The sequence below is a fragment of the Bos javanicus genome, chromosome 4 (genome assembly GCF_032452875.1).
Source record: "Bos javanicus breed banteng chromosome 4, ARS-OSU_banteng_1.0, whole genome shotgun sequence".
NCBI lineage: Eukaryota > Metazoa > Chordata > Mammalia > Artiodactyla > Bovidae > Bos > Bos javanicus.
In genome coordinates this window covers 45926240-45940340 of record NC_083871.1, presented here as the reverse complement: position 1 = coordinate 45940340, position 14101 = coordinate 45926240, and the positions used below count along the sequence as shown (strand labels likewise).

Here is a 14101-nt window from a genome sequence, read left to right as displayed (position 1 = left end):
ACTTGCCTTACAGAATGAATGAAAACTCATTAATATTTGTAAAAATCTTATTTTTATAGAAATGTGCTGTAATAAATCAATATAAGTTCTTTAGGAAGTATCACTTTTATTTTAAAACCTCTTTACATGCAAAAGTAATCTTGCATATGATCAAAATCTGATTTTAAAAGTCTAAAATATGTTGATATTTTAAGGTGATATTTTAGGCAGTAAATAGAATAAAATAATAAAGCCCAAGATACATAAATTAGTATTGTGTGTAGCATGTTTTAAACAAATTGTGCTTTCTGTTTTATGGAGTCCTATCTTTTATCTTAAAAATTATTTATCTTAATTGCAGCATCATGGGAAAATCAAGAAAACCAATTTTTTAAAGAAACATGAAAAGGTATTTATGTTGTAATTTCTCTAATGAAAAAACTTATGAATTTAGAATATTATTAAAAGTAAATTAATGCATAATTGTATTAGCCATTTGGCTGTAAGAAGTTACTTGTATTGATATGGCACCGTCATAATGTAATAGTATTTTATTATGTAGAATATAGTGATTGGGGAGGCACAATTCAGTTGAGCTGGTTCTAGAGGTAAAAGTGAGTTGACAAAATTTTTTCTAAGTGAATTAATAGATGAAAAAGTCACATTGGAATTTTCAGTTAAATATAGAATGTATTCCTCTTGTCCCCTTTGAAATACCCACAGATATGGTGTTGAAGAAGTTAAAAAGGTAAAACTAAGAAGGTCTAAGCAGATCAGAGATCTGTAAAATTTGAAATTGACTGGTAGATAGATTTACAGGTGACTAAGCAGATCAGGGGCCTCCCTAGTTGCTCAGATGGTAAAGAATCTGCCTGCAATGCAGGAGATCAGGTTTCAGCATGGGGGTCAGGAAAATCCTCTCGAGGAGAAAATGGCAATCCACTGCAATATTCTTGCCTGGAAAATTCCATGGACAGAGGAGCTTAGCATAATCCATGGGGTCACAAAGAGTTGGACACTACTGAGCAACTAACAGACACACGTAAGCAGATCAGGGAAGACTGAAACGTAATGCCCCAAACAAGCTGTTTTGACCTGAGGAATCTAGAAATGCTTAGGAATTAGAAGCAATATGTACCTTTGGAGGTACGGTTGTGGGGCAAGATTGAAATTGGTGAAAGGAACATTTAGTCTATTCAGATCTCTCTGTGACTTTTCTTGACAGAAACTAGAGGAGTTTGAACTATAGACTTAGCACTATGGATGCTGAGAGTTTTGTTTCTCTTTTATTGTTAAAAACCGTTTTACTTAGCTTACACTTCTAAATTGAGGACATTGTTTTACTGTCTTTGCTGCTTAAAAAAAAAAAAAATGCACTTGCTGTGAATCTGTTATTCCTGTGTTATTCTTGTTTTCTCTGGGTGCTTTCAAGTTCTCTTTTCCTTTTACTTTAGTGTTCTTTGCATTTCACTGTGATAATCTGGGATTGAATTTCTTTTTACATGGCATTAATTTGCTTCCTATTTGGAATAATGATGCCTTTTTAATTTTGGTAAAGTCTTAGTCATTAACTTTTCAAATATTGCCCCTCATCCATTCTCTCCTGGAATAGGAAATGGCAGCCCACTCCAGTATTCTTGCCTGGAAAATCCCATGGACAAAGGCGTCTGGTGTGCTACAGTCATGAGGTTGCAGAGAGTCAGACATGACAGAGCATGCACAAACAAACACAAGTTTCCATTCTCTCTAGCATGTCTTCCTGAGACACTAAAGTATCAGAGTCAGTCTAATTCTACATTTTCTGTTTTTGCTGACCTGTGCACATAATGTCCTGCTTCCTGAATATTTTATTATTTTTAATTGTTGGCTTAACTTAAATGTTGGTATTTTTGAGGCCTGAGGTGTGTTCCTTTAGAGAATTTTTACGCCTGCTTCTATGCAAGCACTTAGAAACACCAGTAACTTGGGATCATTTGAAATTCATTTCTCTGCCTGGGTGCTTTCAGACCACAAAGATGCTGTGAATTCTGCCTCCACATCAGAATTAGCTCTGGCTACTAGTTAAAAGTCTCAAGGAAGACTTTTCTCCTCCATTCACACAGAGCTAGAGTTTGGCAGGCAAATTTCCTTATCAAATCCACTTGCTTGGCTTGGAAAGACTTTTCTAATTCGCCCTTTCACTGAGACATCTCTGATTATGCTCTCTGCTATAGGGACATCATTGATTTTGTACCCTCTTTCTTACGCGTGTAGCTGCTTTGTGTCATAAAGGATTGGTAAGGAGAAGGGAAAACTTCTGGCTGAGGTAGTGAGGGAAGGATTTGTAGTAGGGCTTGCATTTTGAGTGGGCACTCAAGAATGGTGAGGATTAGATATTCAGAGATGGACAGGGAAGATATTCCGATTGAAGAAATACCAAGAAGTACAGGTGAGAAAGTTTAGGATTTATAAATTACATAATGAAATACAGTTGGCTGTAGTATATGGTGAGTTTGAGAGAAAAGTCAATTGAGGCCAGATTGTGGAAGAATTTCCTCACTCGGCAGTTAGGGGAAGAAAGCCCATCTATTCTCCTCTATATCTCAGTACTTGGTGGTAATTGGGGCATATTTATTGAACAAATGAATAAATTGGATGAATGAATGAAGAAAATCAAAGAATGAACATAGAGCTAAGAGATTTTAGGCCTTACTCTTTAGACAGAAAATTATTTAAGAATGTTGAGGAGGGACATATACGAATGCTGATCAGAGAGAACTGTGAAAGAGCTTGCACTGTAGACTATCCTTGTGAAATGAATGGATTTGTACAAGTCTAGGAGAAGGCAATGGCACCCCACTCCAGTACTCTTGCCTAGAAAATCCCATGGACGGAGGAGCCTGGTGGGCTGTAGTCCATGGGGTCCCTAGGAGTCGGACACGACTGAGCGACTTCACTTTCACTTTTCACTTTCATGCATTGGAGAAGGAAATGGCAACCCACTCCAGTGTTCTTGCCTGGAGAATCCCAGGGACAGGGGAGCCTGGTGGGCTGCCGTCTCTGGGGTCGCACAGAGTCGGACACGACTGAAGCGACTTAGCAGCAGCAGCAGCAGGAAGATAGTCTTGATGGAGGGAACTGTATGAGCGAAGACATTGTGAGGGTGTTTTTAGTTGTGAGGGTGATTTTAGTTCTAGGTAATGATAGTTCTTCTGAGATCCTTATAGATTTGATTTTTGCAGTAGCCTCTTGTCTTTGGTTCATGTCATTTTAAAATCTGAACTAACTTACTAAAATCTGTATACACTTAGTAGTTCCTTTGTATTTTTATTGCCTCTCCTCTTGAAATCTTATTGAATGCTTACTTTATGCCAAGCATTCTGCTCGAGGCTCCAGACAAAGTGGAGAACAAAAGAACCATTGTCTCTGCTCTCATGAAGCTTTCAATTTAATCAAGGAATCAAACATTAAATGCAAACCATAGGAGCTCAATTCAGTTTCCTTATTTAAATTAAAGGAGATTTGATTTAATCTTAAAAAAGCAAACCATACAAATAATTATCATTAACAGTTGTTTTAAATCTGTTGTGTTTGTTCTTCACTTGTATTTTTCTCTACGTACCTTCATTTTTTTGAGATGTACTCATTTTTTTAAGATTTTACTTTTCAATTCAACTAATGCGTGTATGTGATACCAGGTTATTTGCCAGTTAGTTTATATGGAAAAGGCTTCCCTGGTAGCTCAGATGGTAAAGCGTCTGCCTACAATGTGGGAGACCTGGGTTCGATCCCTTCGTCAGGAAGATCCCCTGGAGAAGGAAATGGCAACCCACTCCAGTATGCTTGCCTGGAAAAGCCCATGGACTGAGGAGCCTGGTAGGCTGCAGTCCATGGAGTTGCAAAGAGTCGGACACGACTGAGCCACTTCACTTCACTTTATATGGAAAAGCAACATTTTTCCTTTCCTCGCTCATAGTTCTGTTCCCCTCAATTAAACTTCTTTTAATTGCTCCTAGTTTTAGTTTTTTCTGGTATAAATACCTGTAACTCCAAGTTTATGTTTCAGGCTCTATATTTTTTAATTTGACTTGATACCAGTTTTGATTCCTTTTTATCTCCTCAAACATTTATTTTACTTGGTTTTCTTTTTCACCTGTTTTCTTCTATTCATACAGACCTTCATTCTCTAATGAGCTGTGGTGAATCTAGTGAGGTATTTTTCACACTTTGACTTTCTCTCTAGGTGGGAAGCCAATTTGTGTTTATAGAACCCAAAATCAGGTCTATGAAGAAGATAAATGTCATATGCCCTACAGGGCACTGGAACACTTTAATTTTGAATTGGAAATGTGTTTTCTAATCATAAAATAAGTGAAAATTAGAAAAGTATTGGTGGCATTTTGCAGTGTGATTCTCAGCTTGAATTGCCTCCCACTTTACTCCCAGTATGTCAGGAATTTGGTAATTTTTACTATTCTCAAGTCACTTCTAAGTGTTAATGAGGACAGGGACACCAGTTCCAATTTAGATAGTTCAACTTTTACCTTTATGTTTTTCTTTCTTCCCTCTAACATAATTTCATTCATTATCCTTTCATCCATTCATTTTTTAAACTAACAAAGTGCTAGGAATAAAAAAGGTAAATAAAACATCTGTTTTCGAGGCATTTGTGTGGAAAAGAAAAAAATGTAAATAAGTATATAATGATAGTAATAATAAAAGTTGTTGAGCACTGTAAGCCAAACACTGTAGACTCTATGTATGATCTTAATTCTCAAAATGAGTTAATGAATGTAGTTACTATGATTATCCTCATTTTCTAGATGATTAAATTGAATATTAAAGAGAAATTTAGTAACTTGCCTGAGATTATATAGTTCTATGGTAGCACCAGCATCCAGTTCCTGGACTTCCTGAATCCAAAGCCTACTGTGATGTTTGACATACTGTTCTAGGACTCATACAACTGACAAATGATTATTATCTAGGATTTTTAAAGACTCATACAGACAAATGAGAAAAAGGCAAAGGTCCAGTAAATAAATGGGTGAGTGATACAAAAAGGAACTTGAAGTGTCTTTATAAACATGACACAGTTATCACCCTCATTGACTAATGAGGGTGCAACTTTGACTAATGAGAAATGCAACTTTTAAATATACAGTTTATTACTTATTTATTTATTTTTGACTGCACTAGGTCTTCGTTGCTGCATGTTGATTTCTCTAATTGCAGTGAGTGGGAGCTACTTTATAGTTGCAGTGCATGGGTTTATCATTGCAGTGGCTTCTCTTGTTGTGAAGCATAGGCTCAAGGGTACCCGGGCTTAAGTAGTTGAGGCACAAGGGCTTAGTTACCCTGTGGCATGAGGAATCTTCCCAGACCAAGGATCGAACCTGTAACCCCTGCATTGGCAGGCAGGTTCTTAACCAGTGGACCACCAAGGAAGTCCCAAGAAATGCAAATTTAAGCAACACTGGGATATTATTTTATACCCTTAATATTAGCAAAACTGAAAAAGAATATTTATGACTCCAAGTGTGGGTGATAGTGTGGAAAAATAAGAGCCTGAAATTCTGCAGTTTGATCATATCAAAGTCAATATTTGAATGTACTTTACATTGATGAGGATAGGCTGGGTAGTACTGTAGTGACAAACTCTGTGACCTTCATTGGCTCCCAAAGCTGGTGCTCTGTGACAGGGACAGGGTGGGTAGGGAGGTAGGAAAGGGGTTCAGGATGGAGGGGACACGTGTATATTTTGGCCGATTCATATTGATGTATGGCGAAAACCATCATTATGTTGTAATTATCCTCCAATTGAATAAACTGAAAAAAAAAAAAAGGAATACTGGAGTGGGTTGCCATTTTCTTCTCCGGGGAATCTTTCTGACCCAAGGTTCGAACCTGTATCTCCTGCATTGGCAGGCAAATTCTTTGCCGCCGAGCCACCAGGGAAGCCAGCATATATAGTAGTAGTTTAAAAATTGTCATGAAAATTATAAAAATACCAAATTCTGGAGAACAGTTCTTCTTGAGAGGGAAGGGGAGAACGAGATATGGAAGGGGTGCAGGGGTCTTCAGTTTGTAACATGATTGAATGCTTTTTTTGTACAAATTGCATAATATTTGGATGTGGTTGAAATTGGGTGGTGGGTACACTGGTATATTTTCTAAATGTTTGAAGTATTTAACAAGAAAAGAATATAAACTTTAAGACCTGGAAAATGATTTCTAAACTATCTTTTAGATATAAGTAGCTGGTATAAAAAAGGTATAAATTACTTTTTTTGTAATTATGAATAGGTTTTTTTTTAACTTATTCTTTAAAGAAATAGTTAATCCCATGCATGTAAATAAAGCTTCCCATGTATTTGTCCTTGCTCATATAGAGTACTTAAATTCTTACACTGCTACTAAAATTATCTGATGCTGCTGCTGCTGCGTCGCTTCAGTCGTGTCTGACTCTGTGCGACCCCATAGACAGCAGCCTACCAGGCTCCCCTGTCCCTGGGTTTCTCCAGGCAAGAATACTGGAGTGGGTTGCCATTTCCTTCTCCAATGTATGAAAGTGAAAAGTGAAAGTGAAGTTGCTCAGTCATGTCCGACTCTTAGCATCCCCATGGACTGCAGCCTACCAGGCTCCTCTGTCCATGGGATTTTCTAGGCAAGAGTACTGGAGTGGGGTGCCATTGCCTTCTCCAAAAATTATCTGATATAATTGTCTAATTTAATTATCTATAGACCCTTGAGCACTACAGTTTTCCAGTAAGAAATAATTGTATTATTGACTCTGTAGACAAGTATGAACGTTTTACAGTCTTAAAAATTTTTAATAAATTTTACATTGTTTTAAACTACAGCTTATTCACATCCTGTGAAACACTGCATTCATTTTCTAAGCTTGTATTTACTATAACTCGTCTTTTTAGAACAGTTAATGTTGAACAAGTACATTTTTCAGGAAGTGGCACAAAGAGGAGTGGTGAGGAGTTAGTAGTAGATTATAGTCTAGGGGTTAGGGCCTGGACCCTACTTTTGATTGTGCACTATCTTGACAAATGACTTGGCTAAATCACTTAACATCTGGTTCAGTTCAGTTCAGTTCAGTTCAGTCACTCAGTCGTGTCTGACTCTTTGCGACCCCATGAATCTCAGCACGCCAGGCCTCCCTGTCCATCACCAACTCCCGGAGTTCACTCAGATTCACGTCCATCGGGTCAGTGATGCCATCCAGCCCTCTCATCTTCTGTCGTCCCCTTCTCCTCCTGCCCCCAATCCCTCCCAGCATCACAGTCTTTTCCAATGAGTCAACTCTTCGCATAAGGTGGCCAAAGTACTGGAGTTTGAGCTTTAGCATCATTCCTTCCAAAGAAATCCCAGGTCTGATCTCTTTTAGAATGGACTGGTTGGATCTCCTTGCAGTCCAAGGGACTCTAAAGAGTCACAACAGCAAAATAGGGGTGATGTTTGGAACTAGACTGGATGACTTGTGAATTCTTTCATGTTTGTTGATGCTAAGTCAGAACGTCTTGAAGACACCATTGAAAAATAAATCATTATCATGTCAGGTAAAATTTTAACTTAGAGACTGCCAGTTAGATTTCTTAGCCTCTATGGGGAACTGTTTACAGTATAAATATGTTGTTATTGGGAATTTATAATACAGAAAGCAAGTGTTCTGCTGTAAGAAGAAATCCATGTTCTTTTTTCTTATAGACAAGCAATCATCTCCTCGGACCAAAACCATTTCCATTAGACAGATTATTAGCAATATTATATAGTATTGTGGACAGCAGAGTTGCTCCAACAGCAAATATCTTCTCCCAGGTAAGCTTAATGATAGGGCTGTTATATATTTTCTTTATCTTTATGGAATTCTTCAGGTAGTGTGTCAGTAGAGTTCCAGACATTTAGATATTTGGTCTGCATATGTTACTACTATAAAATGAACAATGTCCTTGGTAAGTAATTGAAATTCAAAATATATAGTCTTTGAGGGTATCACTGAATTTACATATACTTAAGATATAACTGATAACAGAAACAACTTGATGTTTCTAGGCTTTTTCTTTTTTTAATAAAGAAATTTAATAATTATCTTGCTGATTAAAAAGTGACTTCATGATTAAATTGTTGAATTATAATATAAAAATGTAATGAACAAGTTTAAGAAATGTATTTGTAAGAAAATGATCTATAATATTCTTATTCCTCATATGTATACTTTGCAAATTGGCAATATTCATTTTTTTAAAAAGTGATATAGTTTCCAAAATGATTAAATTCTCAAAATTTTCACTAGATGGCAGCAGTAGCATAAAAATAGGAAACATGACCTTTATAAAGTAGTTAAGCTTCTTTTTTTTTTGTTAACATTTAAGAAAAACCTATTCATTGAAAATGTAGTCACAGACTTCTCCTGTGGCTCAGTGGTAAAGAATCCACCTGCCAATGCAGGAGACATGGGTTCAGTCTCCGGTCCGGGTAGATCCTTTATGCTCCGGAACAACTAAGCACGTGTGCCACAACTATTGAACCTGTGCTCTAGAGCCTGGGAGCCGCAACTGCTGAGCCCATGAACTGCAACTGCTGAAGCCTGCACCGCAGGGCCCATGCTGTGCAATAAGAGAAGCCACTGTAATGAGAAGCCTGCACGCTGCAACTGTAGAGTAGCCCCCCAGTTGGTGCAGCTAGAGAAAAGCCAGCATGGCAGCAAAGACCTAGCACAGCCAAAAATAAATAAAATAATTTTAAAAAATATATAGAGTCACAATAGATCTCTTAAGTGGTTCAGGAAAACAATACTTAGCACATAGTGTGAATGGATAGAAGAAAAGACAAATGATGGCACTAGTATTTACGGAAAAGAAGTGTCCTCAGATGTTTCAGTTAGCATTTTGTTTTATGTACATGTTTTTAGGTTGAAAACATGTAAATAATATTTACATTTCAGTTTACTGCAAATAAATATGGTTCGTGAATAGATGTTAGATTTTATAATCTAATGCATGATGGTAACCCTTAATGCTTCATTTAAAGAAGTCTCTGGTGACCAAAAATAGGTATATTCTCAGTGTGCTCAGCACACTGATAATTTTTATGTGAGTCAGCTTTATAGAAAATTGTATATACATTTATTACATTTTTGGAGAAAGGGAGTCTGGTGAGTTATTGAGTTATATAAATAGCTAGATGGGTAGGTGTATGGTTGCCATAATGTTGATAATTTAAAAAATTTTAATATGTATTACAGGAATTTTTTATGATCTATATGTATATGTTTATAATACATATAAATGCTTTTTCTGAAATTAGTTTTTAGTCAAATTGTACATTTTATTAATAAGTAATACTTGATCTTTATTGTAAGGAATTGAGCCTCAAGAGGTGAAATGACTTTCTCACTATGACTGAGTAAATCTTCAAGAATTAAAGCCTAGAGAAGTGAAGTAGACAGTACTTCTAAACAGAGCAGAAAGATGGTTGCATCATGTATGATTATTAATACTTCTTAGGTACCCCAAAATTCCTTTTGTGGAAGACACATATAAGGATGAAAAATGGGAGTTTCTTTCTTTAAGAGACCTTATATTTTGGGGGGATAAAAAAACATGTACATAAAAAGTAGTATTGTAAGGCTGTGAGTGAATGCTAGATGGTGCAGCTGCAACGTTTACAGTAAAAAGAGGTCACCTCTGGATTGGACAAGAGGAGAGAACTTGAAGGCATCACAGTAAAGGTGAAAAATAGAGCTAGGCTAATGAGTAGGATTTTTTTCTTTAAATACTTCTATTTCTAATTTATATAAATGATGTGTGTTTGTTGTACAAAAATGTGTAAATAAAAAAGGAAAAATAATAGTAGAGTTAGCTGACATTTTATATCCGATGGGTAGTATTTATAGAACTTTAAGAGGGAGGACAATATGACCAAAGTGTGGGACTAGGAGAAAAAAACAAGACACAGTTGCGTGAGGTGAATGTGATAACCATTACACTAGAGAAACATGACCTGTAAGACACACATTTGTGAAGTGTCACACCCTATGAGTCGAGAATAAGTGGGGTTATATGGTAGCCTGACTACTAAAATTACAGCTATTTTAGTTGTGATTTTAGTTGTGATGTAGTAGTAATTTTAGTTGTGATGTAGTAGTAAGTAATACTGCCACTACCACACGTCACACCTTACATATTTACCTAACATTGGTAGAGCATTTCTAGCAGCAGATGTAGGTTTATAAGGAGGGACAATCAAAACAATGATAGGCTGCTGATTTAGGGATCTACTTGCTACTCTGAGACTTTTATAGATGAACAGTGTCACTGGTCTTTGTTTTCAGTAATGTCTATTATGTTGTACTTAAGCAATTTAGCACAAAATCGATCTTTGTGTTTTAATGAAGCTAAATTCTTTTCAGCTCTAACGACCTCAGCCTTTTCATACTTTATCTTGTCTAGTTAGCAGTCTTCAAAATGATAAATTTTGTATATTTAAAATATTGTTTTAAATTAATTTGTTTATTTGATGAAAAATCATTTAGTACTTCATCTCAGTGACTCCATTTAGGATACAAAGGTTGGAGGAGATGGTACAAAGGAATAAATATCCATAGATTCTGCATCCATAGTGTCAACCAACCACAGATTGAAAATACTTGGAAAAAAAAATCCAGAAAATTCCTAAAAAACAAAACTTGAATTTGCTTCAGTGGCAATATTTACCTAGCATTTACAACTATTTAATAGCATTTACATTGTAACAGGTACTAAAGATAATCTAGAAAAGTTATAAAATGTGTGGGAGGTTGTAACTAGGTTATACACAAACACTGTGCTCTTTTATGTAAGGTACTTGAGCACCCTCAGATTTTGATATGGAGAGCTGGCGGGTGGTGTCCTGGAACCAATCCCCAGGATATTGAGGGTGACTGGATAACTAATTCTAGGAAGTTTACATTTACTTTTGTTCGGTCAATAGAATATCAAAGAAAATTAAAAAAAAAAAAAACATACTGTCTTTAAGAACAAAATGTGACAGAAATTGCATCCAAAAGAAAGGTACGTCTCCCATGTACCTTGTATTTTTTTCTCCCCATTATCTCTCACTGACTTCTTTTTTTCTCCTTTTACTTATCCATCAAAACTATGCTTTTGCCCATGATGTGAAGTAAAGTTGCTCAGTCGTGTCTGACTCTTTGGGACCCCATGGACTGTAGCCTACTACGCTCCTCCGTCCATGGGATTTGCTAGGCTGGAGAAAATCCAATACTGGAGTGGGTTGCCATATAGGAATGACAATTTGTCTTTAACTTTTAAGTGCAAAACAAAACGAGATAGCAAAAGAGACACTGATGTATAGAACAGTCTTATGGACTCTGTGGGAGAGGGAGAGGGTGGGAAGATTTGGGAGAGTGACATTGAAACATGTAGAATATCATGTAAGAAACGAGTTGCCAGTCCAGATTCGATGCGCGATACTGGATGCTTGGGGCTGGTGCACTGGGACGACCCAGAGGGATGGTGTGGGGAGGGAGGAGGGAGGAGGGTTCAGGATGGGGAACACATGTATGCCTGTGGCGGATTCATTTTGATATTTGGCAAAACTAATACAATTATGTAAAGTTTCAAAATAAAATAAAATTTAAAAGAAAAAAAAAAAAACTAGGACATTTGTATTGGAAGTACTTATTTAATATGAACACTAGATGGCAATATTGCTGCGTTGTAGCTGTAAGATGAGCAGGAAAAAGCAGAAAAAGTAGCTTTTTACTTGTTAATATTGTCTTTGATATTTAGAGAGAGCTGTTTGTTAATTTAATACGTTGGATTGTTTGAAGAAAAAAAATCCTGAAGATATTTATGAGCATACTCACACTTCTACTTTTTCATTAAAATGTAAATAAAATTGGTAAGGAATTGTGTTGCATGAATACTTTCTACTTGAAACCAACTTGCTTTATATTGGTTATCATATGTCTGTGTGAGATAGGAAAAATTATTTTTCTATCCATTTTGTCTGCCTGTAACTGTTTTAAGGATTTGTTTTATAGTAATTTGTTATTTTAGGTTATGCTTTTAATTTATCTTTTTAGTTCTTTTTTTGTCTTTTTTTTAATCTTGAAGAAAAATGAAAATTTGTTTGGAAGCTTTATTTCACTGTTTTGATATTTCTGTGTCTTCTCTTACTCAACCTTGCCCACTCCCTCCATAATCTTACAGTTAGGTGAAAGCAGTAAAAGTATGGTTCTTTAAGATGTCAGATATATCACTTATTTTAAAACATTAAGCCTTATCACTTTATCTTTTCCAAGAGGATAGAATTGCTGAAGAATTTATTCCTGAAATTATTGATACAGGTTTCTAAAGTGGCTATTAAAAGGAAAGTTATCTTTAAAAAATTAAGGACATTCAATTACATATATACTTATATCACATTGTTATTGATCTTATTTGATCAGTTAGCATTTTGAAAAATTACTTTTGAAGGTAGTTCACTGTAATTCTGCAGTTTGGGAGTTTTAAAATAATAACTTGTTTCTTTAATTACAAGGAACAGTGCACTGTGAATTAATTTCTAGAAATAACTGGAAGATAAAAGCATAATTTTTTTTTTTTTAAACTTTACAAATTGTATTAGTTTTGCCAAATATCAAAATGAATCCGCCACAGGTATACATGTGTTCCCCATCCTGAACCCTCCTCCCTCCTCCCTCCCCATACCATCTTCTTGTTTAGTTATACATAGTTTACTAAGAAAAATTTTAAGTGAAAATATCCTTATAAATTTATTTTCATTTTAAAGAGTATAAATAAGGAGCATTTTGGAGCCAGGTGTAGTAATGTACAGTTATTTTTTCAAAAATATGCATTTCCGTTACTATACTCATTTGAATTCACATGATACTGTATATTGGAATAGATTTGGACTTTTCAGTTCAGTCGCTCAGTCCTGCCTGACTCTTTGTGACCCATAGACTGTAGCACATCTGGCCTCCCTGTCCATCACCAACTCCCAGAGCTTACTCAAACTCATGTCCATAGACTTGGTGATGCAATACAACCGTCTCATCCTCTGTTGTCCCCTTCTCCTCCTGTCTTCATTCTTTGCCAACCTCAGGGTCTTTTCCATTGACTTCGCATCAGGTTCTTCGCATCAGTTCTTCGCATCAGGTGACCAAAGTATTGGAGCTTCAGCATCAGTACTTCAATGAATATTCAAACTGATTTCTGTTAGGATGGACTGGTTGCATCTCCTTGCTGTCCAAGGGACTCTCAAGATTCTCCAACACCACAGTTCAAAAGCATGAATTGTTTGGCACTCAGCTTGCTTTATAGTCCAACTCTCACATCCATACATGACTACTGGAAAAACTATAGCTTTGACTGGATGGATCTTTGTTGGCAAAGTAATGTCTCTGCTTTTTAATACGCCATCTAGGTTGGTTATAGCTTTTCTTCCAAGGAGCAAGCATCTTTTAATTTCATGGCTGCAGTCACCATCTGCAGTGATTTTTGGAGCCCCCAAAAATAAAGGCTCTTACTGTTTCCATTGTTTCCGCATCTATTTGCCATGAAGTGATGGGACTAGATGCCAAGATCTTAGTTTTTTGAATGTTGAGTTTTTTTTTTAATATAAATTTATATATTTTAATTGGAGGTTAATTACTTTACAATATTGTATTGGTTTTGCCATACATCAGCATGAATCCGCCACAGGTATACACATGCTCCCCATCCTGAACCCCCTACCCTCTTCCCTCCCCGTACCATCCCTCTGGGTCGTCTCGGTGCACCAGCCCCAAGCATCCAGTATCATGCATCAAACCTGGACTGGTGATTCGTTTCATATATGATATATACATGTTTCAGTGCCATTCTCCCAAATCATCCCATCCTCTCCCTCTCCCACAGAGTCCAAAAGACTGTTCTATACATCTGTGTCTCTTTTGCTGTCTCACATACAGGGTTATCGTTAACCATCTTTCTAAATTCCATATATATGTTTTAGTATACTGTATTGGTGTTTTTCTTTCTGGCTTACTTCACTCTGTATAATAGGCTCCAGTTTCATCCACCTCATTAGAACTGAGTCAAATGTATTCTTTTTAATGACTGTGTAATACTCCATTGTGTATATG

General features: G+C 36.3%; 1 protein-coding gene across 2 annotated transcripts in view; it reads left to right on the top strand.

Annotated features, from left to right (window-relative positions):
* Positions 1-14101, top strand: part of ORC5 (origin recognition complex subunit 5) — an 88405-nt gene that overhangs the window by 36741 nt on the left and 37563 nt on the right. For both annotated transcript variants that reach the window (XM_061413899.1, XM_061413898.1), the window contains exons 11-12: positions 341-388; positions 7678-7788. In XM_061413899.1, the coding sequence (XP_061269883.1) occupies positions 341-388; positions 7678-7788 (159 nt within the window). The remainder of the gene's footprint in view (positions 1-340; positions 389-7677; positions 7789-14101) is intronic.